This window comes from Neomonachus schauinslandi, chromosome 7 (assembly GCF_002201575.2).
Source record: "Neomonachus schauinslandi chromosome 7, ASM220157v2, whole genome shotgun sequence".
NCBI lineage: Eukaryota > Metazoa > Chordata > Mammalia > Carnivora > Phocidae > Neomonachus > Neomonachus schauinslandi.
This window is the reverse complement of record NC_058409.1, coordinates 52,579,343-52,606,553: the sequence shown is the minus strand read 5'-3', so window position 1 is coordinate 52,606,553 and position 27,211 is coordinate 52,579,343. Positions and strand designations below refer to the sequence as shown.

The window sequence follows — 27,211 nt, the reverse complement described above, 5'->3', positions numbered from 1 at the left end:
CTGAGGTATTGAAACATCACCCGTAACTACGTGACCAGACACAAGGTCTGTTTCAGTTGGCACAGCGGTTGGAGACTCCAAGGTTCCCTCTGAAGCGTCATCATGCTCACTCGCATACATTTTGGACGTGACTTTAGAGTGGGAAAGAAAGGAAGAGATGTGACCAGATGCGTCCACTTCCTCAAGCCCCCTCCCAATCTCAGAGACCATTCCTTTATTCCAGGGGACCTCACAGTGTGGTCCCAGGACAGCAGTACCACCTGGGAACTTGTTAGAAATACAAATTCTCGGACCCCACCCAGATCCTACTGGGTCAGCAAATATGAGAATGGGGCCCAGAAATCTAGTTTTCCCAGGTCCTCCAGGTGATGCTGTTATTTGCTGATGTTTGAGAATTACCGCTCTACGCTTCATATACATACACTTGAGGTCCACACTGGTAAACCAAGCAGTTCTCAATGGAAAGACTAACCCACTTATACCTTATACCACAGGCAGCCACATTTGAGCTTTTCCTATTTCCAAAGGTGGATAGTTCAGGAAACAACTATACACTCTGAACATGTGTGTGTGTTTTTTTTAAATCACTATAATGATCACTTTAAAAACAAATATAGACAGTAATAAAAGAATAAAAACCTAAACAGATAACAGAAAGCAACAAAGCTACATATTCACAGGTAAAACAAATGACAGATTACCTTGGTACACGGAGGGGCAGCGTCCTTACAACCCTTGTGTACGTTTGCATTACAGTCTGAAAGACAAAAATGAGTAAGACAGCATTGTGCTTTTATCGGTCATCATAAAAGTAGCACACAAAAATATTTAGAAAACATAAGGAAAAATATCTAGATCACATGTAGCCCCACCCTTGAGCACAAGCACATGGTTAACATTTTCATTTCCTTGGAGATATTTTCCCCCTTCTGCACAGAGTCTTACCAATTATGAAACCTGCAATCATGCATGATAGACACTTCTGTGTCTGCCTGAGAACTCATTTACCACTATATGCCCTGCCCTGCAAGGAATTTCTGATATCTGGCTGGTGGCAACTGCCCATTCCCGCACCAGGGAGAATGCCTTGCAAGATGGAAAGAAAGAAAACAAACTCACAACAATGCTGAAAAAAGTCCTGTCAGGCTCCAGGAGGAATTCCTGCTAACTACAGATAGCCACATTAAAAGAGACAAGTTGGCCGCTTGCTTGTCTTCCTCTATATCGCACGTGGCCTCAATTTCACTAAAAGAACGGAAGAGTTTGCCTGCTCCTTTCTGCCCACTGGCTCAGAGATCCAGGCTGTCTTCACAGAAAGCCGCCCCTGTGCGTGGGGACTGCTTTTTGCCAGGCTGTTGTCTTCCTGCCCTCCATCCCCACCAGCCTCCACACCACCGCCATGACACTCTCGTCCCACCCACCTCCACACAGTAAAGGGAGGAGCCTGCAGCTTATCACAGTTTTCATTAGAAAGAATCCCTCCTCGTGGGTAGAAGGTCCCATTTAGGTCCATCCCAGCCACAGTGGCAAAGTGCCTATAACCCACTGAGAAGCTAACCCAACTTCATCCCGCTGTAGGTCTACAGAGGCATTTTAGCCAATACCTCAATGGCTAATGAGCAGAGGTCAGGATTATCCACGTGCTGGTCCTGCTGGCAAACGTGGTAATCAGAGTGCTCTCTCCTCATTGCAGAACAAGTGAATGAAAGGAAAAGGGGAAGAAGTAGAAACTATGAGATAACACAAAGTTAGAAAACTCACAGGAAAAGTAAGCCACTGATGATTATTAACTCTAGAAACAGAGAGGAAAAACTTAGATATTTGAAATGTATTCTCCCTCAGAGACAAAAAACAGACATAAAATAGGACCAAAAGGCCATGAAGGGAGTAGAGGACCTGATATTAGGCCAACACGATAAGAGGGAGATGGAGATTTGGGGGACAAGAAAGCAGAACTTGTACCCAACGGAGAAAAATCAATTTAACCAAAATATCAAAGCAGCACTGGGAAATTAAACTTGAAAGATTCCCCCCTGGATGTAGAGAAAAAGGAGGGTATAATTATAAAGTAGAAGATGTCCTACCAAAAAAAGGTAACAGAGATCACACTTCTCCAAGGAAGAAATCAGAAAATCAGAAGCAATGGTCAAAGCTACAATGGACAAAAACTTTTATCGAACTAAAAAAGAACTACAAAAAGCAAATCAAAAGGTCTCCCTGTTTTCTAGGAGTTAAACGACACCTATTCTGTAGACACGTTCTGACAATATCTGTATGACTGAAAAATTTAAAGTTCTCAAGTATCTAGGCAGAACAAGTTACCAACAAAGAAATAAGGTCAGACAAGCCCCAAAACTTTTCTATTGTAATATTCGATGCCCAAAATTCATGGACCAATGTTGACAGGATGTCTGGGGGAAAGGTATTGGCCTAGGAATTTATTTAGCCAGATAAATCTCTTTTTGTGTGTGAAAGAAGGAAGAAAAGATATACTACCTCCTTAGAGACACAAGGTTTCAGAAAACAGATCAGTCCAATAACCCTTTTGAAAAAATGATTTACCTGAAATCCTACTCACGACTATTACGAGCAGAATCAAAGTTAAGAGTTCAAGAATCAATCAGCTTTATTTTAAAAAAGAAAAAAAAAAGAAGCAACAAAACCAGCTAAACAAAGAATCATATCTAAAAAATTTTTGTAAGCAGAGATAGAGAAATGAATACAAATATCAAATCATTCTTGAAACGGAACACTATTTTTCAAAGATTAAACATACAACATAAAAAGAGTAATTTAATAGCTTAGTATACCAATAGAGTCTAGGGGAAAAAAGGGTAAATATAAGAGAAATTTAAGAATATCCACGTATAAGCCTTAAAAGTTACCACTAGTAGATACAACAAGAGCTTATCTTGCCAAGTCCCTGAGAACATAAAAACCAACAACACATGGTATAAATAGCTAAATCAGACATCAAGGAAAAGAGCAAAGAACTATAAAAGATAGTTGACAGCTGTAAAATTAAATGTAAATAAGAAAAAAAAGCCTTGTTATAAAATAGTATCTCTCAGTTACAGATTAACTACAGCTAAATTAAAGACACATGCCCCAAATCAAAAACACAGAAATTAAAAAAATAATAAAAACACAGAAATAGGGAAAAATACAAAGAAAAGGAAAGCAAGAGGAATGTTAATTTTAGAGAAGGTAAAAATCAATGCCAAAGGCAATGAATGAAGGGTAATTTTATGTTTATGAAAGCTAAATCTGCAATGAAGCTGTGATTTGTGAACTTCTGTGCACCCAGTAATGTAACATCTAAATATAAGCAGGGAAATCTATCTATAAACAAAAATAATTTTATAGAAATATAGTATTTATAAAAAACTAGAAACTCAGATTTTAACAAAGAAGAATACAAACACCAGAATTTTGAATAACTGTATTACGTTTTGTTTTCTATCATGTTAAGATTAGAAATAGTAACCTTCATAATTAAAAACAAAAATACATGCATAAAATAGGATTTACCAGTAACAGCTGAGTTTACATGTCAAAATCTGCCCCATGTAAAAAAGCTTAATAACCAAAGTTTAAACCCCCAACACTCCTCTTCTTAAAAACTATAAATCTTAGAACTTTTTAAAAACTGTGCGTTAAAGAGGAAACTTTACATATACTCATACTGATGCTAGCTAGAATGTAAGACAATAATCTAAGATGTGGACAGTGTTGGGGTGCCTGAGTGGCACAGTTAGTTAAGCGTCCGACTGCTGATTTCCGCTCAGATTATGATCTCAGGGTTGTGGGATCGAGACCACACAGCCAAAAAAAGATGTGGACAGTGTTATATGCAAAAGAATGCCACTTACCACATTATTTGTTGAGAAAAAAATGAGAAAAAGTTAAATGTACACTAAGTAAGGAGTAATTAAACACATTTCATATCAAATAAAACAGCATAAATAGCTAATGAGAATGAACTCCATTAAAATATGAAAATATGAATAGCCATCTTCTCTAGTTAGTAAGATTTGGGATAATTTTAAATTTCTCCTTAAGCCTTTTTTTTTTTTTTAAGATTTTATTTATTTATTTGAGAGAGAGAGAATGAGAGAGAGCACATGAGAGGGGGGAGGGTCAGAGGGAGAAGCAGACTCCCTGCCGAGCAAGGAGCCCGATGCGGGACTCGATCCAATGACTCCAGGATCATGACCTGAGCTGAAGGCAGCTTAACCAACTGAGCCACCCAGGCGCCCCTCCTTAAGCCTTTTATCTTTTATGATCCTATTGCATTTAAAAAAAATAATGACTTTTTTTTTAAAGATTTTATTTATTTGTCAGAGAGAGAGCACAAGCAGGGAGAGCGAAGCGGCAGGCAGAGCAGAGAGAGAAGCAGGCTCCCCACTGAGCAAGGAGTCTGATGTGGGACTCGATCCCAGGACCCCGGGATCACACCCTTAGCCAAAGGCAGCCGCTTAACCAACTGAGCCACCCAGGTGTCCCAGTAATGACTTTCTTAAAAGCTAAATACATCCTCCATATTTTCAGCCATTTCGGCCTTCCACTCAAACTTCCATGGCCATCCACTTGACCAACTTTTCTGTGAACCAACATGTTCTGTGCTACACTACAGTTTACCTTTCAGTGAGCCCACCCCCCTCCCTGAGACCCCCTGCCCCAGTTTTCTGTCTGTCATTAACTACACAGGAGTGCCCAAGGGCTGGGCTCTGTGATAGCTGCTGCAGGGGATACAGAAGCATCACTGTGTCATTTAGTCCTTAAAGTCTATTTTAGTAGTTAAATATCAAGAGGTTGTCCATAATCCAGTATGAAATGGAATAGGATAAATAGATCATACATGTGGTGCACAAAAATTTTGGACACAGTGGTCAGGGAAGACCTCCCGAGATGAGGTGAGAAATCAAGACAGATGCAGAAGAGATGGGAGAAACGAAGAGGAGGGAGATCATCAGAAGCAAAGGGTCAGAGACGGGAGAACACACTCGGTGGGAGAGAAGGACAACATGCCTGGCAAGGCCTCTGGCTGTAAACCAAGGCTGAAGAGGGAACCAACTGTAGGACTATTTGGCACAGAGGGCACCTGACGCATCTCTCTGCAAAGTGTGGGCTTAGTCCAGTAAACAGAGAGAGAAGTCCTTAAGTGGATGTGGGTAGATGACAGCAGTGTTTGACAAAGACTAATGTGGTAAAAGTACTTATTCAGAATAAAGGAAGTGAAGGAGTGAATGGTGTTGAGTGGTGGGGGGGGGGGACAACAGGAAGAGGGATCAGCATGCCCAAGGTGTGAGCTTGCACCAGTAACACAGAAGGAAGGACAGCCTTTTGCATGTGGATGGTGAGGCTGGTTTTTGCCTTGTTGGTCTGGGAGACCAGAAGTCTCTGGGAGATGGTGGCCACAGATAGGGTTGCTCTGAGTCACTGTGTGAGCCAAGCACAGGGTGGTCAGGAGAGGGCTGACTGAGAACGTGTTATCTGAACAGACCTGAAGGAGGGGAGGGGGCAATCAGTCCGCTGGCTGACCTGAGGGAGGAGCACTCCAGGCAGAAGGAAGAGCCGGGAAAGGCCTTCTGGCGGTATCATGTCCGACCCGTTGAGAGAACAGCAAAGATGCCAGAGCGGCTGGAGCAGAGGGAGGAAGGGGGAGAGGACAGAGGGAGAGACGATGGGGCCTCACACCCATCGTCAGGGCTTTTGCCTTCCGCGGGGGTTGACAGGAAGCCACTGGAGGATCTGGAACACGGGGATCTGTGCCTTCACAAGCTCACTCGGCTGGTATTTGGAGAACAGATGCTTTTAGAACTGTGCCATTTGTGCTAAAAGTACAAGGAAACCAGTTAGAAAGCCACTGAAATGGTGGCTTTAGACCAGGGTGATACCAGCAACAGCGTGAAAGGTGGCTGGCTTTCACACATATTGGGAAGACAGAGCCAAGGGGAGCGCTGAAGGACTAGATGTGGGATGTGAGAGAGAAAGAGGCATAAAGAAAGACCCCAAGCTTTTTGCCATCAGCATGTGACTGGTGTGCTAGAGCTACCATGAACGGAGAGGATCAGCCTGCATGTGGGCACAGGGGTGGGAAAGCAGAGCTCCACTTTGGACATGCAACTTTTGAGAAGCTGTTTAGATGCCCCAGTGGAGACATCAAGTAGGCAGGGAGATATATAGGTCTGGGGTTCCAGGGGCTGTCACTTATGGGCAACAAGCACTGACTCGAACCATCACGGGTCACTGCTCGGTAAGTTGTCAAATCACACGGGCAGCGTTACAGTGAAAGTTTATGTAAAGATGCTTAACAATGCCCCTACTCTCCGGGGGCCTGGGTGGTACAGTCAGTTGAGCATCTGACTCGTAGTTTCGGCTCAGGTCATGATTTCAGGGTCATAAGATTGAGCCCCACATCGAGCTCCATGCTCAGCACAGAGTCAGCTTAAGACTCTCTCTCCCTCTCCCCTCCTAAAATAAATAAATAAATCTTTGAAAAAACATAAAACAAAAAACAATGGCCCTATTTTCACGGGGCACTTTACTGTCTGGGGACGCAAATGCAAAGACCGCACACGTTGGGCCCAAGAACTTACTGGAACACTGGAATGACTCCTTCCCCAGGAGCGTTTTATCACAAACCGAACACTGTAGAACCCCAGAGAATGTTCCAGGGACAAACTGATGGCGGCTCAGTTTCTCTTTGTCTTTGGCATCCTTGCTTTTTGTCTTCAGATACAACAGCAACAGCCAAGTGGGGAGAAATGAGAAAAGACAAATGCTGAGCGCCAAAGTACTTACTGAAGCCATACAAAGTCTCTACATTTTCTGTCTGAATGTAAGGACCGCACACGGAGGAGTGCAGTAATGCCAAAATGAATCATGGCCAGCCTACCGTTGTCTCGTACTTCTAATGACTTGGACGACATTCCATAACAAATGTAGAGGTCTTCGAGTATGTGTGTACAAAAATCTAAGATCAGTGACTTTAAAGGGCAAGTGGAAACCATACTAACTGCTGAAAAACAGAACCAGCTACATTTTAAACACAACTTTAATTACCTTAGATTTATTCCGAGGGCTTGTCATCCTATTCATGAGGAAGCTGAAAGTTCGGCTCACTTTGTATTTTTCAGACTCTGACTTGGCAGGTATAATGTATTTATCCCATTCTTCTTCCTGAATTCTACAAAAAAGAATCTGTTACTATGGCTTACCAGGACTTAAAGAGGGAATAAAAAACAATATATAATATATATACACACACACACACACACATATATATATGCACACACACATGTGTGTATATACACTTTTTTCTCAGGTTTAAAGGTTATTCTAAAGATAAAGATACATACTAAAAATGTATCTTATAGATGGATAACAGATGGATGGATGATAAAGCAACCATCTCACAATGTTATCAATTATAAAATCTAAGTGGTAGACATGGGTATTCAGCATATAATTCCTTCAACTTTTCTGTATACTTTAAATTTTTCATAATACAATACTAGAGAAATAAAGGAAAACTTAGAATTTTAGTCTGCAAACACTCATCTCCCTATTTGCTATGCCAACAGAAATTTCCAAGGCACAGAGAAGGCAAATAACCAGTAATAGGAAACTGGATTTTATTTATTTTTGGAACATAGAGATAATACTCAGAAGATACACATTTCCTTTGATAATACAGCTTGAGAAACAGACTGCCTGGCTCTTGGTTCAGTCTTTCCCACTCAACCAGGCTATTTGTAATCTGAGACTCCCTAGGTTGTAAAAGAGAGAAGGCTGTTGATACTTCCCCATAATAAAAGGCAAGCTAAAGATAATGGTATCCAATCTGTGAACACACTGAACATTTATATTCCCCTAAGCCATATAATCATTCTTTAGAAAAAAACAAGTCCCATCTATGACAAGTTCTATTTCCCCTGAAATTTTCTGATAGCCTTATATTTCTAACATTATTACAAAAAGACAGAGAGAGACAAAAAGAAAGAGAGAGAGAATATATTAAAGATCAACCAAATATCATGTAAAACCAAGTAACGCTTCTGTGAAACATTCTATAACCAAAGTCTCTCCCACTTCCCAAACTTCTCATTCATCCACATTAGATGAATAACATTCATCTCTGGGATATACTTTTCAAAAGCTATCATATTACTGATAATCACCAAAACATATGATCACATTTTGTGACAATGAGTCCAATGACCAATCTTAGGACTTCAGTTTTTTTCAATTGATTAATGACAGGCTTAGACTTACAATTATTTCTAAGGCCCCTTCCCACACTTAAATATAATATGTACTTACCTGATACATATTAAATGGAATTTTAAGTTAGTTATTTATATTAGATATAGATTATTAATAATATAATTATTTGTGTAAAATAATCGAGAGTTCAAACCTATGAATGCATTTAGAAAAGATGATAAATGGCTTCAGAAGTTCCTCTTGGTCATGCAGATCTAAAGGCACGGGCAGGACAGTGTATGCCCTGCTAACTCGAATTCGGCACAATAAGTGAAAGTGGGTTTGCTACCTAGAGAAAACAGCTCAAAAAGCTAGAAAGGAAAGAGGGCAGATGGAACTGAAGGTACCCTATGACTACTCAGAGTCACAAAAGGAACTTATATACTTTGTTATTTCCTTTCTACTTCCACAGCCACCTCCCTAGATAACTGACTGGTTAACATATTTATAAATTTCCATATCTCTTGTTTCTTAAGCATCCTAATTTGCAAAACTCATGACATATTATTCAACAGACTCACTTTTGGAATGGAGGAGAAAAACAAATTTGAGACCTTAGAAAGAATGGTCTCTGGAACATCTTCTGTGATCCCAAGTGCCTTCCAATGTCTATGTGAAGAACAATCTGGTGAGGAGACCTTAGTCACAGAATTAAAGAATGCTAAGAAGTCCTCCCCGCTACCTACCTCCCAGCAGAAACACAACTCTACTCTCTTAAAGATCTTTTTTTTTTTTAAAGAAGATTTATTTATTTGAGAGAGAGCACTAGTGAGCATGAGAGTGCGAGTGGGGGTAGGGGCAAAGGGCGAGGATCTCAAGCAGACTCCCCACTAAGCACAGAAACCAATCGGGGGCTCGATCTCACGACCCTGAGGATCATGACCTGAGCCAAAAATCAAGAGTTGAAGCCTTAACCCACTGAGCCACCCATCTGCCCCTCTACTCTCTTAAATAAAAGAAAATTCTGTTTATCCAACTCTTTTCCCAATTCCCTATGCTACAGAAGACCATATCAAAAACAATGTTTCAGTTTTGATCTAAAACCTTTAAGTGGATCACAATTTTCCTATATCCTACATATCACTACAAAACGACATAAAATCATACCACTTACTCTTTAAACTTAAAGGCTGAGAAAACCTGAGACATGACCAAGTAAACAAAAAAATACTGAAACACTCAATATTAAAAACTAAGAATGGCCATCCCACATGGTAGAAATGTGAATATCATGGACATGATCCACTGTCACACTACAAAAATGAATAACATAGTATAACCTCTGGGCAAATGTAGAAGGCTGGTTGATTCCATGTTTCAAATCTAACAATACTATATTCACCTATGTTACAATTAGTTATGTTAAGGAAGAACTAAGAAGGGAAAAATTGCCAACTAATTTCACAACAGATTTTAAAAAGCTTTTCAATTTATAAGAATCTGGAAAAAAATTCATTTAAACTCTTTTCAAATCCCAGAACAAGATGCCTAAACTCTATCATCAATTTGATGACCAATGAAATCATCTTCAAAATAGTTTTACAAACCCCAATCCTCAGAGATTCTCACGGCATTACCTTTTCAGTGAAGATTTTAAGTATCTTAAGAATATGGATCCTCCTCATCTTAATCTTTAAACCTGTAATATCTGTAACTTATTTTTCAGAGAACTGAATATCTAAGTATTAAAAGGAATTCCCAATATCCAAACTGAAAATAGACACAATGAGACTTTTCTGGACATTCAGATGCTCATTTTTTAAAAAACAGATCAAGTAATAAATGTAACACATTTAAGACAGTGTCAATAAAAAACAGTCATGCCATATAATTGTTAAGAAGTTGGTACACCCTGTAAAAAAATTTTTTTTAATTTAAAAAAGAAGTTGATACACCCTGAAACTAATACTACAATGTATGTTAACTAACTGGAATTTAAGTAAAAACTTAAAACAAAGAATTATATACTTATATTGAAAATATTAAACTGTATTTGTCAGCTACTGTATAAACTAACATTTTTGGAGAATTAAATACTACTATATTTTGTACTTAAAAAAAATTGATAGAGATGAAGTGTCTGTTCCTACAGAAAAGATCCTACAAAGTCTGGAGTGATCCCCCTTTTACCTGTCTGCATTCTTTCCCAGAAACTAAGTGATTAATATAAATAAGAGAATTCCAAAGAAGGCAGATCCCTCAAGTTCAACATGGCTAGAGCAAAGCATTAGCAATGGCCAGGGATCCTACTAGAACATCCAATAAGGTATTGTGCACAGACTAAATAAATGAAAGATCTACTCCACAAGATACACCAGGGAATATGACTGAGAAAGTCAGATGCTTTCAGGATATGGACCAACACAGACTAAAGAAGAGAAAAAACAGAAGTGACAAAATAAGAAATAAGAAAGGGATACTCCTTACACATACCATCCAAGTTAAAATATTTTATAGGCTAATATTTAACCAATTATGACACTGGCTTTTTCAGTCTTAAGTCCCTCTCCTAATGGAGAATAAATATTTTTGATTGAAAAAAAATCTTTACATTAGTCCATTACTTCTCCAATAATTAAAAAGATAACAGGGAGAAGATTATTAACCAAAATGATAACCAAGATGATGATCAAATTCCACAACTGAGTAATCTGCCTAAACATGAGTACCCAATGTACCCAGTGTAAATGTAAAAACACCCAATAGGTCAGTTATTGCTGCTTTTGCTATCATCACTACCCCCATCATGGCCATGTCCTCTTCATCATCATCCTATCAATAAAGGGTATCCTTAGTCTTCCTATTTGTATCACTTGAAAATTTCTATTCTGGTCTCCAACAAAATAGGAATGAACAAATGGAGGCTTTTTCTTAGTGATACTTTTTTTTTTTTTAAGGAATTAAAGATTTATTTATTTTTAGAGAGAGAGAGCGGGGAAAGGGGGGGGAGAGAATCTTAAGCAGACTCCCCATTGAGCACGGAAACTGACCTGGGGCCCGATCACACGACCCTGAGATCATGACCTGAGCCAAAATCAAAAGTCAGAGGCTTAACCGAATGAGCCACCTGGGCGCCCCCTTTTTTTTCTAAAATTTAAAACAAAATAGTCCATCTTGATATATATTAAAAAGTTCCAAAGTTTTAGCATTATTATGACCCAAATTAAAGCCATTTTCACTCTTTTTCACATTGTGTCTTCAAGCCAAACATTTATGTCATTTCTGGCACTGGTTTTGCACATAACCCCAGGACTATTTCACAGTGTGACTTATGAGCAGTTACTCAAGACCAGTAGAACTCAACAATCCTGCCTGCTTGCTGGTCAGCTTCCCAAGCCTGACTCCAGCAACAGTTTTGCCTTCTGGGGAAAAGAGAAGCTGAGGTTTCAAGCTTTCAGATCTGCCTATCAACCAGAAAACTGTGAATGCTTAAAATACTTTCTCTATCACTTATTCTTTCTTTCGAAGTTAACCAACCACTCTAAGCAATATTCCATAAGGAGATAGCAGAGGTGGTTATGTACTTTCTACATCGGACCAACCAGGGGCCTGTTCCCATAGCAAGTCTTCTTGTCATGGCAGGCAGACTTAGCAAGAACCTAATGCCTTTCTAAAGCAGGTGATCCTCACCCTGTTGCTCTCATTGGTCCAGGACATTGGAGGTGTTTGTCTTTGAAAATAACCCAAAAGAGAATACTCTGTCCCCAGTCCTGAGACCTGCACATCTGGAGACTCACAGGAACAGGCTGTCATACAGATCACAGAGGGAGCAAAGCATTCAAGCAGGCTCATTACACAGAAACCTCTCACAAACGATACAACAGATCTCAAAATTCATGTGCAAATATTTCCAAAGATAGCAAGCAGACCCTCAGGAAAACTGGAACAGTTAAAATACCTTTTTTCTCTTGGTGGCTCCGGTAAGCTGTAAGCTCTTTGCTCTACAAGACACAGAACAATAAAATGAAAACTGAGGCAGACAAACTAGCAGTCATGTGTTAGTCTAAAATGCACATGCTCAACTGTATTTTCATTATTCACACCACCAGTTAGAAAATAATGAGAAAATAAGTCATTTTATGTAAGCAGGGCATTGCTCTGGGTATCTTTATCACCGTCCCTAGTTTGGAGAGAACGGGGGGAGGCCACTATGTGGCAACATTTAATGACTTTATGAAGTTGGCATCAGCAGGAGGCAGCAAACATTTTCAGCATTGCAGAAAATTAGTTCTGTCACTTTGGATATTTCTCATTAGAGCTTTCATCCCTTACTTGTAATACTGATTCCCTAACATACAGAATCAATCCATATGTTAGCTGCCTTTTAGGGAAGCTCAAAAGAAAAGTCTTGAAGGCCAACATAAGGAAGAGTCCATTTTAATATAGCTGCAATGACTTCATAAAATCCTAGCAGCAGCCACTTCAGAGATGTGCTTTGTGGTAGGAAAGGGAGATTCACTTTCCCCCCTGGACCTGGGGGTAAGGGAGATGGGAGATAGAAGGAACAGTCTCAGGCAAGAAGCTGAGCACCATCTTGTTTCCAGAAGTGGAGTGCTCATCAGAGCAGAGACACATTTAGAGAGTGAGCAAGAACTGAAGGAGGGAGAGGACACTGTAGAGCACATCATCTACAGAGCAGGGACTATTCCTTTACCACCACAGTCCAGAAGAGTGAAGAGGCAAAACCAGTTTGCAAAGGAAAGTGCATCAGATACATAAGGAGGAAAACTAATTAACACATATCCCCTGAAATGTGTAAATATCAATGTTCAATCTAATGCTACCTCGTATGTAACAAAAAATCTGCTTTGGAAGAATTTGGAGGATTTTATTGCCATAAATATTAAATATTCCTCAAATTAATTCATGAGCAGAAATCATTATGCTTGTTGTAAACATGCTGAGATGCCAAGAGATTAAGCCACATGTCCAAGATAATCAAGCTAATAAACTAATGGAACCAGCCTCAGGCAACTGGGCAAAGTCTAATAGGATTCCATCTAACAGTGCACAATGATTTTCAGAAGTACATTCACTTCACTCCTCAAATTCTTAAAAGTAAAACACTTTTGTCCTTCTTGGTAAGGTTGTAATTATTGAAAATATTCCTGTCTATCCAAACACACAACGTACCAGAGGAAATTACAGGATAGGATTTTGTTTTGTATATACAAGCATTAAATAATGTTGCCACATCATTGTACCCTTGGCACCCCCAAAAAACCATGAGAAATGATAATAAGTAACCTCTTGGAAGTGACAAAGATGAGAAAACATCACAAATAAGAATACAGAGGGCTAAAACACTATCCTATTTTGTATATCTAGTTTATAGCTCATATATAGGAGCTTCCAACTGGGGTGAAAGGAGACTTGGATTCTGTTCAAATAGAGAAAATTTTTAGGACTATTCCAAACACATCGTGAAGGAACTTAAAGTAATGTAAATGTCAATTTAACTTTGATTAATCTAAATGAACTAAACAATGAAGCATCACATCTTTGAACTAGTCAAGCTTTCACTCTTGTGCTTTGATCACACCGACACACAGACGCACAGAGTTAAAACTATTCCCTCTTCTTTAAGAGCTAATTTATTCTTCATATACCTATGGTTTACGCATTGGAATCTTGTACATTTATTATGTAGCTTCAACCTACATTGCCTATTTGTGATTCTTACCTTCTGGAGATGAAACTTCATTGAAATAGCCCTATTTTTAAATATACTGTCTAAAGGTAAGATTTTATTAACAGAAAAGCCAAAGGAATTGATGTCAGTTTTTTTATTCTAACTCAAATGCAAAGATTTAAGGATTGTATGTAAGGCAGACACCCTTCCTTATTCATTAAAGAATTCATAAATCGGGGCTTTTTTCCCTTATAAACAATCCATTTCCTCTCCGTCATCTGGTCAACAACTTCAAACTTCTGAACTGACTTTATTTTTTTTTTTTGGCCTGAATTTTCTTTTCTTTTTTTTTTTTTTTTTAAATTTTATTATGTTATGTTAGTCACCATACAATACATCATTAGTTTTTGATGTGGTGATCCACGATCCATTGTTTGCGTATAACACCCAGTGCTCCATGCAATACGTGCCCTCCTTAATACCCATCACCGGGCTAACCTATCCCCCCTGCCCTCTAAAACCCTGTTTGTTTCTCAGAGTCCATAGTCTCTCATGGTTCATCTCTGACTTTAAAAACTAGTCACACTACAGATATAATGGCAAGGCTGCCATTTTGCACACTATAAAGACTTAGAAGCATTTTCTAAATAGTTAAGTTATGAAGTTAGTTCCCTATCTAGGACCATCAGTGAAAAGATGTCAAGGTGCCATTAAAGGAATCCTAACCTAAACCAAGGTTAAGGAGACCTGGAGATCCCAGAAAGACTCATGATATATCTATATATCTATCTATACATAAAAAAAAAAAACAAAACAGGGCAAGTTTAATCCATCTTTTTCCTGTCCTCTCAAGTTGGCTGTATCTTTTCTTTCTCTTAGTCCTTTTCTCCATTCCACATTCCGAAAATTTAAATCATGTTCATTATCAGTCTTGCTTTCTCCTCTTCCAGCAAGGATTCCCAGAAAGAAAAAGGAAAACAACAACAAAACAAAACCTAGCACCTGTTTTGTGCTCTATGTGTCTTGTCTAGTGCATTCATTCAACAAATAATTATTGAACATCTCCCATATGTAAGTCATTGTTTTAGGATGGCAGTTCCAACCATAAAGATTCTGTTTTCAGTATTGCTTCACATGGCATAAAAATGTCAACAACAATGTAACAAAGAATAAGTAAAAAAAGAAGAGAAAGAGACTTGTGAAATAAATTCTATTTTAAATATTCTATAATAGGAAACTACAAATACTTGGGCACATCTTGCTTTCTGAGGCTTTTAAGACTCTTAAGGATAATAGACAAGTAAAGCATTAATATACTAAGAAACATTTTATTATAATGCTTTATATTACATATGGACATGAATACTACCAAATATGCCTTTAAATATAATTACTACAAAATATATTATGTACAGAAATACCTTTGTTTCAAAATAAAGTCAAAAATTGGAATTGTGGCTGAAAGGAGATATAAGGGCAGCTCTGAGTTGCCCATAATTATTCTGTTTATTAATCTGAATTCAGTTTTGAAAATCTGTCAAGCTGTAGGCTTATGATGTGCACACTTTCTAAAGATGTATAAATTAAACTTCTATTGTATCAAAGTTTTAGTTCTGATTGTTTACATTGCCCCAAAGAATGCTGAGATATATTTACTGATGTTTCAACTCTTTTCTTTTACTACCACTCTCTCAAGTCCCTTGCTAAATACAGAAAGGGAACAAATCTATTTTGCTGAGCTTTGTTTTAGTTAGATTTCAGCAATTTACACATAGGGCAAAGTAATTTTTTATGATTTCCTGAAAATCCTCTAAAGCTCTCATAATAATGAACCTAGAATAAATTCTCATTTCCATTGTCCTTGAGGAAAACACTTCGTTCAAAAAATAAAGCAACAGAGAGGTGTGTACCTATGTGTATTTTCATCAAAATGAAATCTATATCTTGACTAATATCCAATGAGAAAAGGATTTTGCTAAGCCTAGAAAAATCAATTATGAAAATGGAATTGAAAATTGCCTGCTACTTTTGTATATTTTATATACTTTTGCTAACTGAAAATCTGCCCTGGAATAGAATGCTCTCAAGACCAAATGGTAAAGAATGCTTACCTTCACTAGAATGGCACACTGTAAAATCACGCACCAACCGAGTTTTTCCTAAAGAAATTTTGGGTGATGAGCAGGAGTAAGAACGTGAGCGGACTCCAGAAAGCAAGGATTCCTAAAAGAAATCATACCAAAGTTTTTAAAAAAAATTCTACAGAGGATTTGAAAGTATATGTTCACCACAAATGTTATTGAAATAGCATCTCCGTAAAAAGAGTCAATGTGAATCTTACTGATGTAATCTCATTTTTTGTTTTTCTTTGCCTATCACAACTTTTAAAATTTTATTGTCTTTTCAACACATTAGTAAACTTGAGCTTCCTGCCCCATATATACTTTAAAATGCAATTATGATATTCTAATCAAGTTGGTTGAAAGTGAAAAATAATGTCAAATGATTTTTTCTCTGCATATTCAACAATTAGCCACTTTTTTTCACCTCTGTTATCAGGGGTGTTTTGTTTTTGTTTTTTGGTATTTTACACTGTAGTATCCAAGCAAAATTCCATATTAATTGATACCTTTTTATTTCATAATTATTAGAAGTTAGAAGAATTGCCACTTACAAGAGTTTTTTTTAACACCCAGACAGCTATTTAAATTTATAATGTTAGCTGCAGCCTCTCAGGAAGAATGCATCAGGTCAATGTACAATTCCTCCCAGTCTGTGCCCACCTTTCAAAAAGCTTTCCATATAGCACTTCCTGAGATGGTATCTGAATTTCACTGATTTATGTACCTTTAATTTTTTTAAGTGACCTATATTTTTGTTACTGTTTTCACAATTACATACTGTTTCTGTCATTATATTTGCAACATATGTGACAATGTAAGATGGCAAGATAATTAAAACATGGTTATCTTACATGTTCTGGAAAATTTAAATGAATATGCAACAGAACACCAATAAAGCCATTTATGGTAACTGACTCTCATCCAATAGGGTCCTAGTGGCCTTTTGATTGATCCCACTCATCTGTTTTTAAGATATCACTCAGAGGGGCGCCTGGGTGGCTCAGTTGGTTAAGCGACTGCCTTCGGCTCAGGTCATGATCCTGGAGTCCCGGGATCGAGTCCCGCATCGGGCTCCCTGCTCGGCAGGGAGCCTGCTTCTCCCTCTGACCCTCCCCCCTCTCATGTGCTCTCTGTCTCTCTCTGTCTCAAATAAATAAATAAAATCTTTAAAAAAAAAAAAAAGATATCACTCAGAGATAAAATAAAGTCATGCAAAATTTGTTACTAAAATTAAGCCATTAGCAACTATCCTTCACAAGCACTGGTAGCTTCTATTCTCCCTAAGTGAAAACATGAAGTTTCCCTAAGTCCACTGGTTTAGTTAACAACCCTGGAGGAAAGCTGAAACAGAAGCCTGCCCCCGTCACAAAGGGCCTTGGGCCTTGGCTCCTGAATGTCTTCTTAGGGAGGGCCCACTGGTTCTAGACATCAGACAGCTTGAGCTGTCCTATACCCCTAACGGTGACTAGTCACAGAGGGCCAGAGCCAAATGTCACCCTCTGCATGTAAGTTATGTATAGTAATTATTTTTCATAACCATGGAACTTTGAAAATTAGCCAGAATTCTTTGGCAAAAAGTTACACAGGGCAATTACAGAGGCAAGGCAAGATACATTTTATGGGACGGAGTCTTCCTGAAAGTGAACAGCATGAACTGATTCACAAAGACTGAATTACTTTTCCTTCCAAGTAATGAGAACTTTTTCACAATTCCATTCAAAATGCAAAGAAGTATCTACATTAACAACCATACCCATTTCTTATCATCCAGAAATATCACATGACATTTAGGTTCAAAAGATCATGACTGCTCTCCAGGCCTCAGAGCTGAGGGGAAGGATTCAGGAACTGCAGTCAGAAGGCCTGGATTGAGTACTGAATCTATCACCAATTGGGAGCAACCTGGACGAGACATCTCATCTCTCCAAAACCTCATTTACTCAAAAATTAAAACTAATACTTATGTCCCAGCTAGCTAAGAGAAAATTATAAGTTTCATATATGTCTAACTCATGTTTTGAATACTGCAGAGTACACTACAAAAATAAAGCATTATCATAACCATCAGATATTCACAGTAAGAGAAATTTGGGCACAGCACACATTGTTTTACAGTAGTAAACTCAATTTAAAAAGAAAACAAGTGGACAATAGAAATCGAAAAAGAAGAAAACACATGTGCAAACATAAAAAGGCTTTGTCTTCAAGGTTGGAAGAGTTCATTATTTAAAAAAACAAAAACAAAAAGCCAAACAAACAAAAAACTACCATAACAAAACTCTAATGTGAAAACGTATATGAGAGAAAAGTCCTCTCCTGTGGAAAAACTGACAAAGTTTATGGTGTCCCACATTAGTTCGTGTAGCCAGAAATGCTCAACAAATATCACCTTTGCCTGTAATATTATTTACCTCATCATCTGAGCCAAGTAAAAATGTATGTGAGCAAACAAGATTTCTCCCTTTGCTGAAGGGATGCTGGCAGAAATCATTATATAAAACAGCAAAATTTTCCAAGTATGTGAAAGATTATATGTACTGATGGTAAATTAACGAAACATAAACCCACCATTTTAAGGACTATATAAATTAAACAGAGTGGGAGAGATTAAAAAGACAATCAGACAGCTCATGAGTTTCTCAAAAAAAAAAAAAGTTCACACATGTGAATGAAACATAATTTGCCCTTTGGATAGAGGTGGACTGCTTTAGATAACATAGCTTCCAAGCTTACAATAAACCAAATTAATGCAATAAGAATACCTTCAACTGCAGGTTACTTGATAAAGAAAGGGACTCTGTCCTGGAGATACTAAAATCTGGCTCAGTGGTGGTCTCAAAAGAGTCCAATTCATCCCCACTAGGAATCCCAGTTCTTGAGGAACTCTGAGACACTGGAGTGTAGCAAATGTGTGACTGCTCGGAATGCCCTTCCCCTTCACTGTCGGCATCCAGGGCATCGAGGCTAGAACTAAAGCACAGAGGAATTAAAATAATCATGTAAGCCAACAGACGGACCACGGACTTGCTGGTTTCTATTTCTCTCCATTCAAATTCTCTCCTTGGCAGAAGATGGAACAGATACTCATTTAAAACGTTTCTAACAAAATTTCCAAGAGATTTTCAATTTTTATCCTCCCCCCACCCAAATCTCCTCCTTTTTAAATAAAATGTTATGTTTCCCCAAACGAACATTTCCACCTAGCAGAAGCCATTGCGAGTACTCTAAAAAACAAAACCTGGTGTAAGTTAGTACTATCCTATTTGTTTTGTAAATGTAATTATTACAGGCCCTAAGTAGTTACCCTTCGAATATTAAAACTGCACAAGAAACAGAACCCCATGGTTGTTTGGGAGGCCTCTGGGGGATGGCAAGTGAAACTATGCAGCGGGGGACTAGAAAGCTCGGGCAGTGAGACATGTTCAAGGACAGACTGCAAAGGTCTCACATCCGAGTTGATGGCAAAACCTGAGTCAACATGAGTCAAGTGGGCTCCCAAATGTGTCATGTTAGATTATCATTTTTAGAGATTTTAGCTGAGCAATCCACCTCAGAAACAGGTAGTACTTCTGCTCAACGACTGCTGTTCTTTCCTAATTTAACTTTAATAACCAGGAAGTTAAAAGGAAAGAATGTGACCTTCCACATTCCTGGCTCATTCCATAACATTTACATTTTAAGCCACTCAAATTCTAAGGCCAAGAGCGTCCACAGGCATGTGAATACTGGATGCATTTTTAAATGTATTTTTATTCCATTGTTGCAGTTCTGGAGTTAAAATTTTAATAACACCACAATGAAACCATCTTGATTATGAAATATGATGTAGAAAGTGAAACTCTGAATTAATCCACTGTGGTTATTTTTCTTAAAAATCCATAAGCTACTTAGTGCCCGCTGAATATCCATGTAATAAATTATGACACTTGCCAAAGAGACTATACTACACATGTCTCTAATCCCAACACTTAGGTTACTCTCTGGGGCACCAGCAAACTCAGAAGTGAAGGCTACAACTGGCATCACTGAGGATTTCCAAAGTAGGGTCCTTCTCCTTTCAGAACCCATTGAAGGACTTTACCTTGGCACTGAGCAGAGAACAAACTAGAGGTGGACCTCACACTCTAATTCAACACATGAATGTTGAAGTCCATAAAATTATTTCTCATAAAAAACCAAAGCTTAGTGTGAAGAAACACCTTCTGGCAAATGCTGGTGCTCTGAATGTTACAGCAATGTAATTAGAGATATACTAAGGTGCTATGTAGTTTTCTTAATTCAACGATAGTCTGAGAGTAGACAGAGCCCTTAGGGGTGGTGGTGTGTGTGGGGGGGTGGTTGTTAAAGGTCCGCTGATGCCTTGTGCCTCTGTAGTTGTCTTTCAGCTTGTGATCTTGTGATGTGTCTTTTAACTTTGTTAATACAAATAAATATTAGTTCAAATGGTTGGCTGCCTGCCATCATATTCTAACTAAACAAAAGTCTTTCCAGTTATACACAGCATTTCTCCATCACTGTGAGTACATGCTAGAAGTATCAGGGATTATTTTATTTTGCACACTATACATTAAGACATTTCTTTAAAAAAAAAAAAAAAAGATTTTATTTTTAAATAATCTCTACACCCAAGGTTGGGCTTGAACTCACAAACCTCAGATCAAGAGTCACATGCTCTACCAACTAAGCCAGCCAGGCACCCCTAAAACATTTCTTTTTCTACCTATTTAAATGGGCTACAATTTTTCCTAAGTTAGTAAGCTAAGATATTTGGTATCATAAACCATATTCTTCAGGATTACCTCTTGGTTCTTGTTTTACAATACCATTTTTCAAGATCCCATTAGTGAAACACGAAATCCATTGTAAGTTGTGACCAAATTTTTCTTTTAAAATAGTATAGAACAGAAAATATAAGAATTCATTCCACATGTTATTTCATAAAACATTTATTTAAATTTTTTGTATATTTATGTGGTGGGGTGTCATGGTGTGATAAGCATTTCTTACTATGAATGTTGGTAAAACAAAAAAGGTTTTCAAAATAAAAGTTTTAGAATGAAATAAATTGTTCCATCATCTCATTTTCTTCTTGTTGTTATGCAGTTTAAAATAAATGTTGCTTTGCTTATATTCCCCTTGTAGCTTCTCAAAACATCAAAGTTTCAGTAACATATGGTTATGTATTGTGCATATTTTACTTTCACCAAAAGTGTTTTAAACCTTAGAAAATTTAGGGCTTAGGCCCCTGTGTTAACCTCAGTTTTTATTGTGTGCCCCCAAATTTCTCCTTCATGAGAAGTTCCCAGCCTCTCAGCCCCTCAGCCTCTTCACAGTACATTTCACTTTGAGTTCATTATCAATCATGTTACATGCTCCGAGCCTGACAGTCCCACTGCCATCCCAGGGCCAAAATGGGGCTTTCTTGGATCATAAGTCCTTTGTCCTCATTCCTACATTTTCTGGAGGAGACAGAACATCTTTATTAGATAATGCCAAATTATTTTCCAAGGTTATGACACAATTTTCACTCCTATCAACTGTATATAAGTGTTTCCATTGTATACATTTGCACCAAAATATGGTAACCTTAAAATATTTGCCTACCTAGCAAGTGTACAATGTTATTTCATTGTGGTTTTCCTCTATTATATCTTACTTTCAAGTCAAGGAATGTAGGAATCTGAAAGGGGGCAATATTTTGATGTAGAGATAAAAGTGGTGGGGACAATAAAATATAATAAAATACAATTTCACAAGTCCAGCTACAAGGTTCTTTGATCTTCTACACTTCTCCTCTAGAATATAGCACCTTACCTTCTTTTCTTCAGATGACTTTGTTCCTTTTCAAATCCATGATGATCAAAGGAAAGATTAAAATTGGAAGCATATGAACTAGATGGTGATGGGAAGGACTGCTGAACTTCAGTATTTGAGGTCACTTCCTTGTTCTCACTTAGTGGGTATTTTCCATGGCTGGTTTCGGCAGCAATGATATGCTTGCAGTTCTGAGGCCCCAGAGTAGAACCCATGGATTCAGGGCAGGCGTTTGTAGTGATTCCTTCTATATTAATGTAATTAATATCCAAATCACCAACCTGGTAGTTGAAAGAAAAATATTTGCTGAGCAAAAGCAGGAGAGATTGGCTGAACTGAGAATAAAATTTTCCCAATTGAACAAGCTTCCACCTTTTTTACCTTGTTTTGTTTGTTCTTGTTTTGTTTTATGTAAGCAGAGAATTCTTTCATGATGTTTTTGTTCACTTGGCTGCTATCCCACCATTCACGAAAGGAAGAAGACCAACTGAGTGCTTTATAAAGTTGTTCTTTACTATGAAACCAAAAATGGACTATGCCTTTAAGATTTTGTGAGCCACTGATTCAAAAGGGGATATATTTTAAATACTTGAGCAAAAACTAAAGAGTAGGCAGGTTTATTTAGAAAGTAGTTTATTGGAATCTGGATAACTAAGGTAGTGGTGGTCACATAAAACTGACTCTCAAAAAAAAAACAAAACAAACTACAAACTAGAATAAGAATAAAACAGCCTAAGATGAATGGACTTAACTAGAAAACACAAAATGCCCCAAACTTCAAATTATCTGTAAATAATAAAATTAACACCAAATCTAGCAAGCAACCTGTTATACTGCTGCCATAAGCCTATGTACAGAATATAAGTGGTCTGGAAAATTCTGCACAGCAGAGAAAAGAGGGAGCTAATGGAGGGTCTAAGACCAACCTAAAATCAGCACTGGAAAGAGAAAGTGCAGCCTACACCTATGAAAAACAGTCCTTTATTTAAGGAAGGGGATTAAAAATATTGGTGATCTGAGGTGGCAGTCATCAAAGGCATCACTTCTGAGGGAGAAGACAGTAACAAGAAAAAGGATGGCAGTCTGGTGACAGGGTAGCAAAGGGAGAAAGAAGCAAAAGGGGAAAATGTAGAGTCCTAAATCTTCATCATCATAATAATTTACTATGACAAAAACAACCAAGGAATGCCCAAACCAGTGGATGAGAGTCAGCTGAGTAACAGGAGATGTACAGACACTCAAACTCTCTTCCTGCAAGACACTTAATGCTTTAAAAAGAAGATAGTAATTTTACTGAAAACAAACTTGGTAAATCAAAGATAAGTAATGGGACAAATTATTTTCCTGTGCCTCCTGATACAATGCACTGAGAAGGACACAACATCACTTCTGTAATAATCCTGCTTACCAGACATAGCCTGAATCCAATCATGAGGAATTATCAAACAAACCAAAATTGAAGCACATTCTAACAAAAACAAACAAAATCCTGGTCTGTATTCTTCAAAACTATTGACTCCATAAAAGACAAATACTAAGGAACTCTTGCAAATTATAAGAGACTCAAGAGATAGGACAACTAAATTTTCTTTTGCTACAAAGAATATTGGGATGATTGGCTAAAATCGAGTAAGGTCTGCAGACAGTTACTACTATATTAATGGTGATTTCCTGATTTTGGTAACTATAGATGCTTAGTAAGAGGATGACCAAGTTTTTTAGGAAATATACACCATGAAAGACTGAGGGATAAAAAGGCACCAAATTTTCAATTTGCCTGAAATGGTTAATATTATATACTTAGTTTCATCATTTGCATGTACAAAAACATACTATTCAGAGTATAGTTAAGCTAAAATATGATAAAATATTAACACTTGGGGAATTTTTATAAAGAACATATATGTATTCTTTGTACTGAATTATATAGGCTTGAAATGATGTCCAAATAAAATGAATTTTTTTCAAAGTAGTTTATATGACAGAGTAATTTTCAAAGTAGTTTCTACCACATATATTTCCTCATTAGGTAGGTTGATAACTGAGAATTCACTGGAAACAGCACCACAAACAACCTACCAATTTTTTTACAGTTCTGTGCCAGGTTGAGGCAGAAGAAGGAAATGAGACAAGAGTCTTCTCAGATACTGATAGCAATTGTTTTAAATATACAGAATTTGGACTCATATCATCCTTGTTATTCAAATGGACATAGAAACAGTAAAAGAAATACTATAACTATACTACACAGACAGAGTGAACTTCGTTATTTGTATCCATACTTTTAGTTTTATTTCTGTTTTCATCGCACAAATTCAGCAATCCTCTGCTACATTTCAGTTTATCAATTAGGCTGTTTGAGTTCTCTTGAAATGCATGTTTCACGTTATTAAAGCAATACTTACCTCAAGATATTCCGAAACAGAAATTATATTCTAACCTCATCTTTGGTTTGGGAAGTTTTGCAAGTTTAATGTATCTTAGAGCACAGTATTCCCCCATGTAATACTGAAGCATGTACAGTTTTAGCTACTTGAGGTAAGTGAAATATTTGCAGTATTCACTGAGGTTTAGAGCAAAGAGATAAGGATACAAGTAGTTCACTTAAATGTTGAGAAAATACAGCAACCATTAGAATCAGAATGTGGCTAGAGCACACCAAACCCAATTGCCCTGTATCTCCAAAGAATGTCCCCAAAACTCCCTATTTGTCCTAACCTCTGCTTCATCCTAGATTTCTCTAAGTAGGGCTGACATTCAGCATGCCAAAAAAACTATACCAGGTATTTACGGCTGATGTCCATTCTGACTGGTCCCTCTGTCATCCTGAATATCAGCCCAATCTATACCTTTTATACTATGCATTTGATGTAACAATGTTTGGAACAGAAAAGGAAAAAACCAAGATATTTGACTCAAAGGGTGAAATTGAGATCTACTAGACAGAAAAGTTTATATCACAGAAAACATCTCTAAGTAACAGGGTACAATATATGCATAATAACAACAACAAAAAGGGTAAATTTCTTTATTGCTCAGTAAGCATATACATGGTGCATCTTATATGGGGGTTAGGTTTGGAAGTCTGTGGAGAAGGCAAAAAATTATGTTTTGTCAAAATTACCCTTGAAAATCTCTAAAATTATCCATAAAATCGTATGCAGAGCATAAAAATCTTCAGATCTAAAACTATGTTTTAATTTTTATAAATATTAAAATTTGAGAATCGCTGAGCTAGAGAAAATAAAGGATAAATCCATATATTGACGCACATGCAAACCACAAGCCTCTGTGAGATCTAACTCACAAACCTCTGTCAGAGACTGGGTGGGGCATTCTAAAGGGTTCCAACTTCCCTGTAGTATAACAACATTCTCTCTCTTTTTTTTTAACATCATTCTCTTTTAATATTAAAGCTCTATAATCTTAGTATATGTTAATAGGTGTGTTACAAGGATTAAAGAAGTAATTTATATGACAGCATTACATGGGGCTGGCATCAAGCTCTTGCTCATAACTGTTTGCTGAATTTGAATACAAATATTACTTAATCAGGTCATGTACACAGTGTGTTTTGTTTTGTTTTGTTGAAAAGCTGTAGAGAAGATACTAGCTTCCCAATTGTCACTTCCTATTTTGGCTCCATGCAAGAGCTCACACACTCTTCTCACTTGACATTGTCTCAAGACCCCTCCCTACAGTTCTTCTAGGTGGGGTAACGAGTGCTGTGCATGAAAGGAAAACCTAAGTTAAGTGCTCATATGATGAGGCTCCAATGGAGCATCACCAGGGCCACATTTAGGCTGAAATTTTCAGAGCAACACAATGATGACTATAATTCTCATTTACTCAGGTTTTGGAAAGAGAGCAAGATCCCTCTTGTAACACCCGTCACGCCTTACCTGATCTATCACCATACAGTTAGCATAAACTTCATCACCGCCATTCAGCACACCAGAGAGTCGGCCTGCAGCAAAGAATGTTGGGGAATGCTTGGATTTTTTGAAGACATCAAAAGAGTGATCTAGAGGGAAAATGACAACAGGACAGAAAAAAAGTAGATGGAATTTATTTTACAGTCAAACTTTACCTTCTTTTTTTTTAGATTTTATTTGTTATTTGAGAGAGAGAGAGACAGAGCAAGAGAAAGAAAAAACAAGCAGGGGGCAGGGGCAGAGGGAGAGGGAGAAGCAGACTCCCCATTGAGCAGGGAGACCAACGTGGGGCTCCATCCCAGGACCCTGAGAACATGACCTGAGCTGAAGGCAGACGCTTAACCCACTGAGCCACCCAGGCACCCCAAACTTTACCTTCTTAATTGAACAGTTAAAAAAAATGCAGACTGCATTTTTTAAATGTGTTCACATATTAACATCTATGTGCATGTATTTTCTGTTCTACATCCAAACCTTCTCAGTTATCTAAAACCTAAAGAATAGTTATAGATAGTGTGTACCCATTTCAAGCACTATTTTTCCAATCATAAGAGATTTTTTATAAAATCATTAGATTTCTTTTTTTTTTTTTAATTGAGAGACAGCATGCGAGAGAGAGAGCACAAGCAGGAGGGAAGGGGAGAGGGAGAGGGAGAAGCAGACTCCCCACTGAGCAAGGAGTCCAATGCAGGGCTCCATCCCAGAACCCTGGGATCATGTCCTGAGCTGAAGGCAGATGCTTAACCAATTGAGCCACCCAGGCACCCAAAAATCATTAGATTTCTGCTTTCCATTTCTAATAGATAAAACTAGAGTTCATTCTACTTTATCAATAACTTGGAAGCATTTGTGATTGTACCACAAGCCTCAGGGCCACTGCAGTGTTCAGGCTCCATACCCTTTACTACCGGACCAAAGACAGTACACAGTCTAGGAGTTCTGAATGAATATGCATACTCTTACAGAGAATGTTGCTTCTTTTTTAATTATCGAAATGTTTTTGTTTGTTTCTATGTTCTCGGCTTTGTTACAAATAGATGAGGTTGCTCAAAGTTGAGTTCCAAAGAGTTGAGGTGCTACTGTATTTGTAGGGAACAGGAAGTTGGAGGCAGTAAAACACAGTGAAGCCAGAATGCCTCATTTCCTGAGACTTTGGCTCAATACCTTTACAGAGTTTCCTCATCTATAAAAGCAGATTTTCATGATGCTTTCCCTGTCGTGGGGTATGAGAGTTAAATGAGTTCAAACATGGAAAGCACTAAATACATGCCTAGCATTTAGCAAGAGCTCAATAAATATTAATTGTCAGTGTTACTACATTTTATTATTAACAGTTATCTCAAGCATGTTCAATGTGAGGTTACTGATACTAAGAATATGGTGTTACTAATATTATCAGTATTATTAATACTATCTTAGTGTTATAGTAATAGTAA

The 27,211-nt window shown here is 37.7% G+C and overlaps 1 protein-coding gene across 1 annotated transcript in view; it reads right to left on the bottom strand.

The window, feature by feature from the left end:
• ARHGEF28 (Rho guanine nucleotide exchange factor 28) overlaps positions 1-27,211 on the bottom strand; it is a 118,038-nt gene that overhangs the window by 70,952 nt on the left and 19,875 nt on the right. The window contains exons 2-9 of the mRNA XM_021702049.1: positions 25,743-25,864; positions 21,841-22,121; positions 18,789-18,996; positions 16,015-16,126; positions 12,170-12,212; positions 7,069-7,192; positions 6,603-6,735; positions 702-757 (exon numbers count right to left, since the gene is read on the bottom strand). Coding sequence (XP_021557724.1) covers positions 702-757; positions 6,603-6,735; positions 7,069-7,192; positions 12,170-12,212; positions 16,015-16,126; positions 18,789-18,996; positions 21,841-22,121; positions 25,743-25,864 — 1,079 coding nt within the window. The remainder of the gene's footprint in view (positions 1-701; positions 758-6,602; positions 6,736-7,068; positions 7,193-12,169; positions 12,213-16,014; positions 16,127-18,788; positions 18,997-21,840; positions 22,122-25,742; positions 25,865-27,211) is intronic.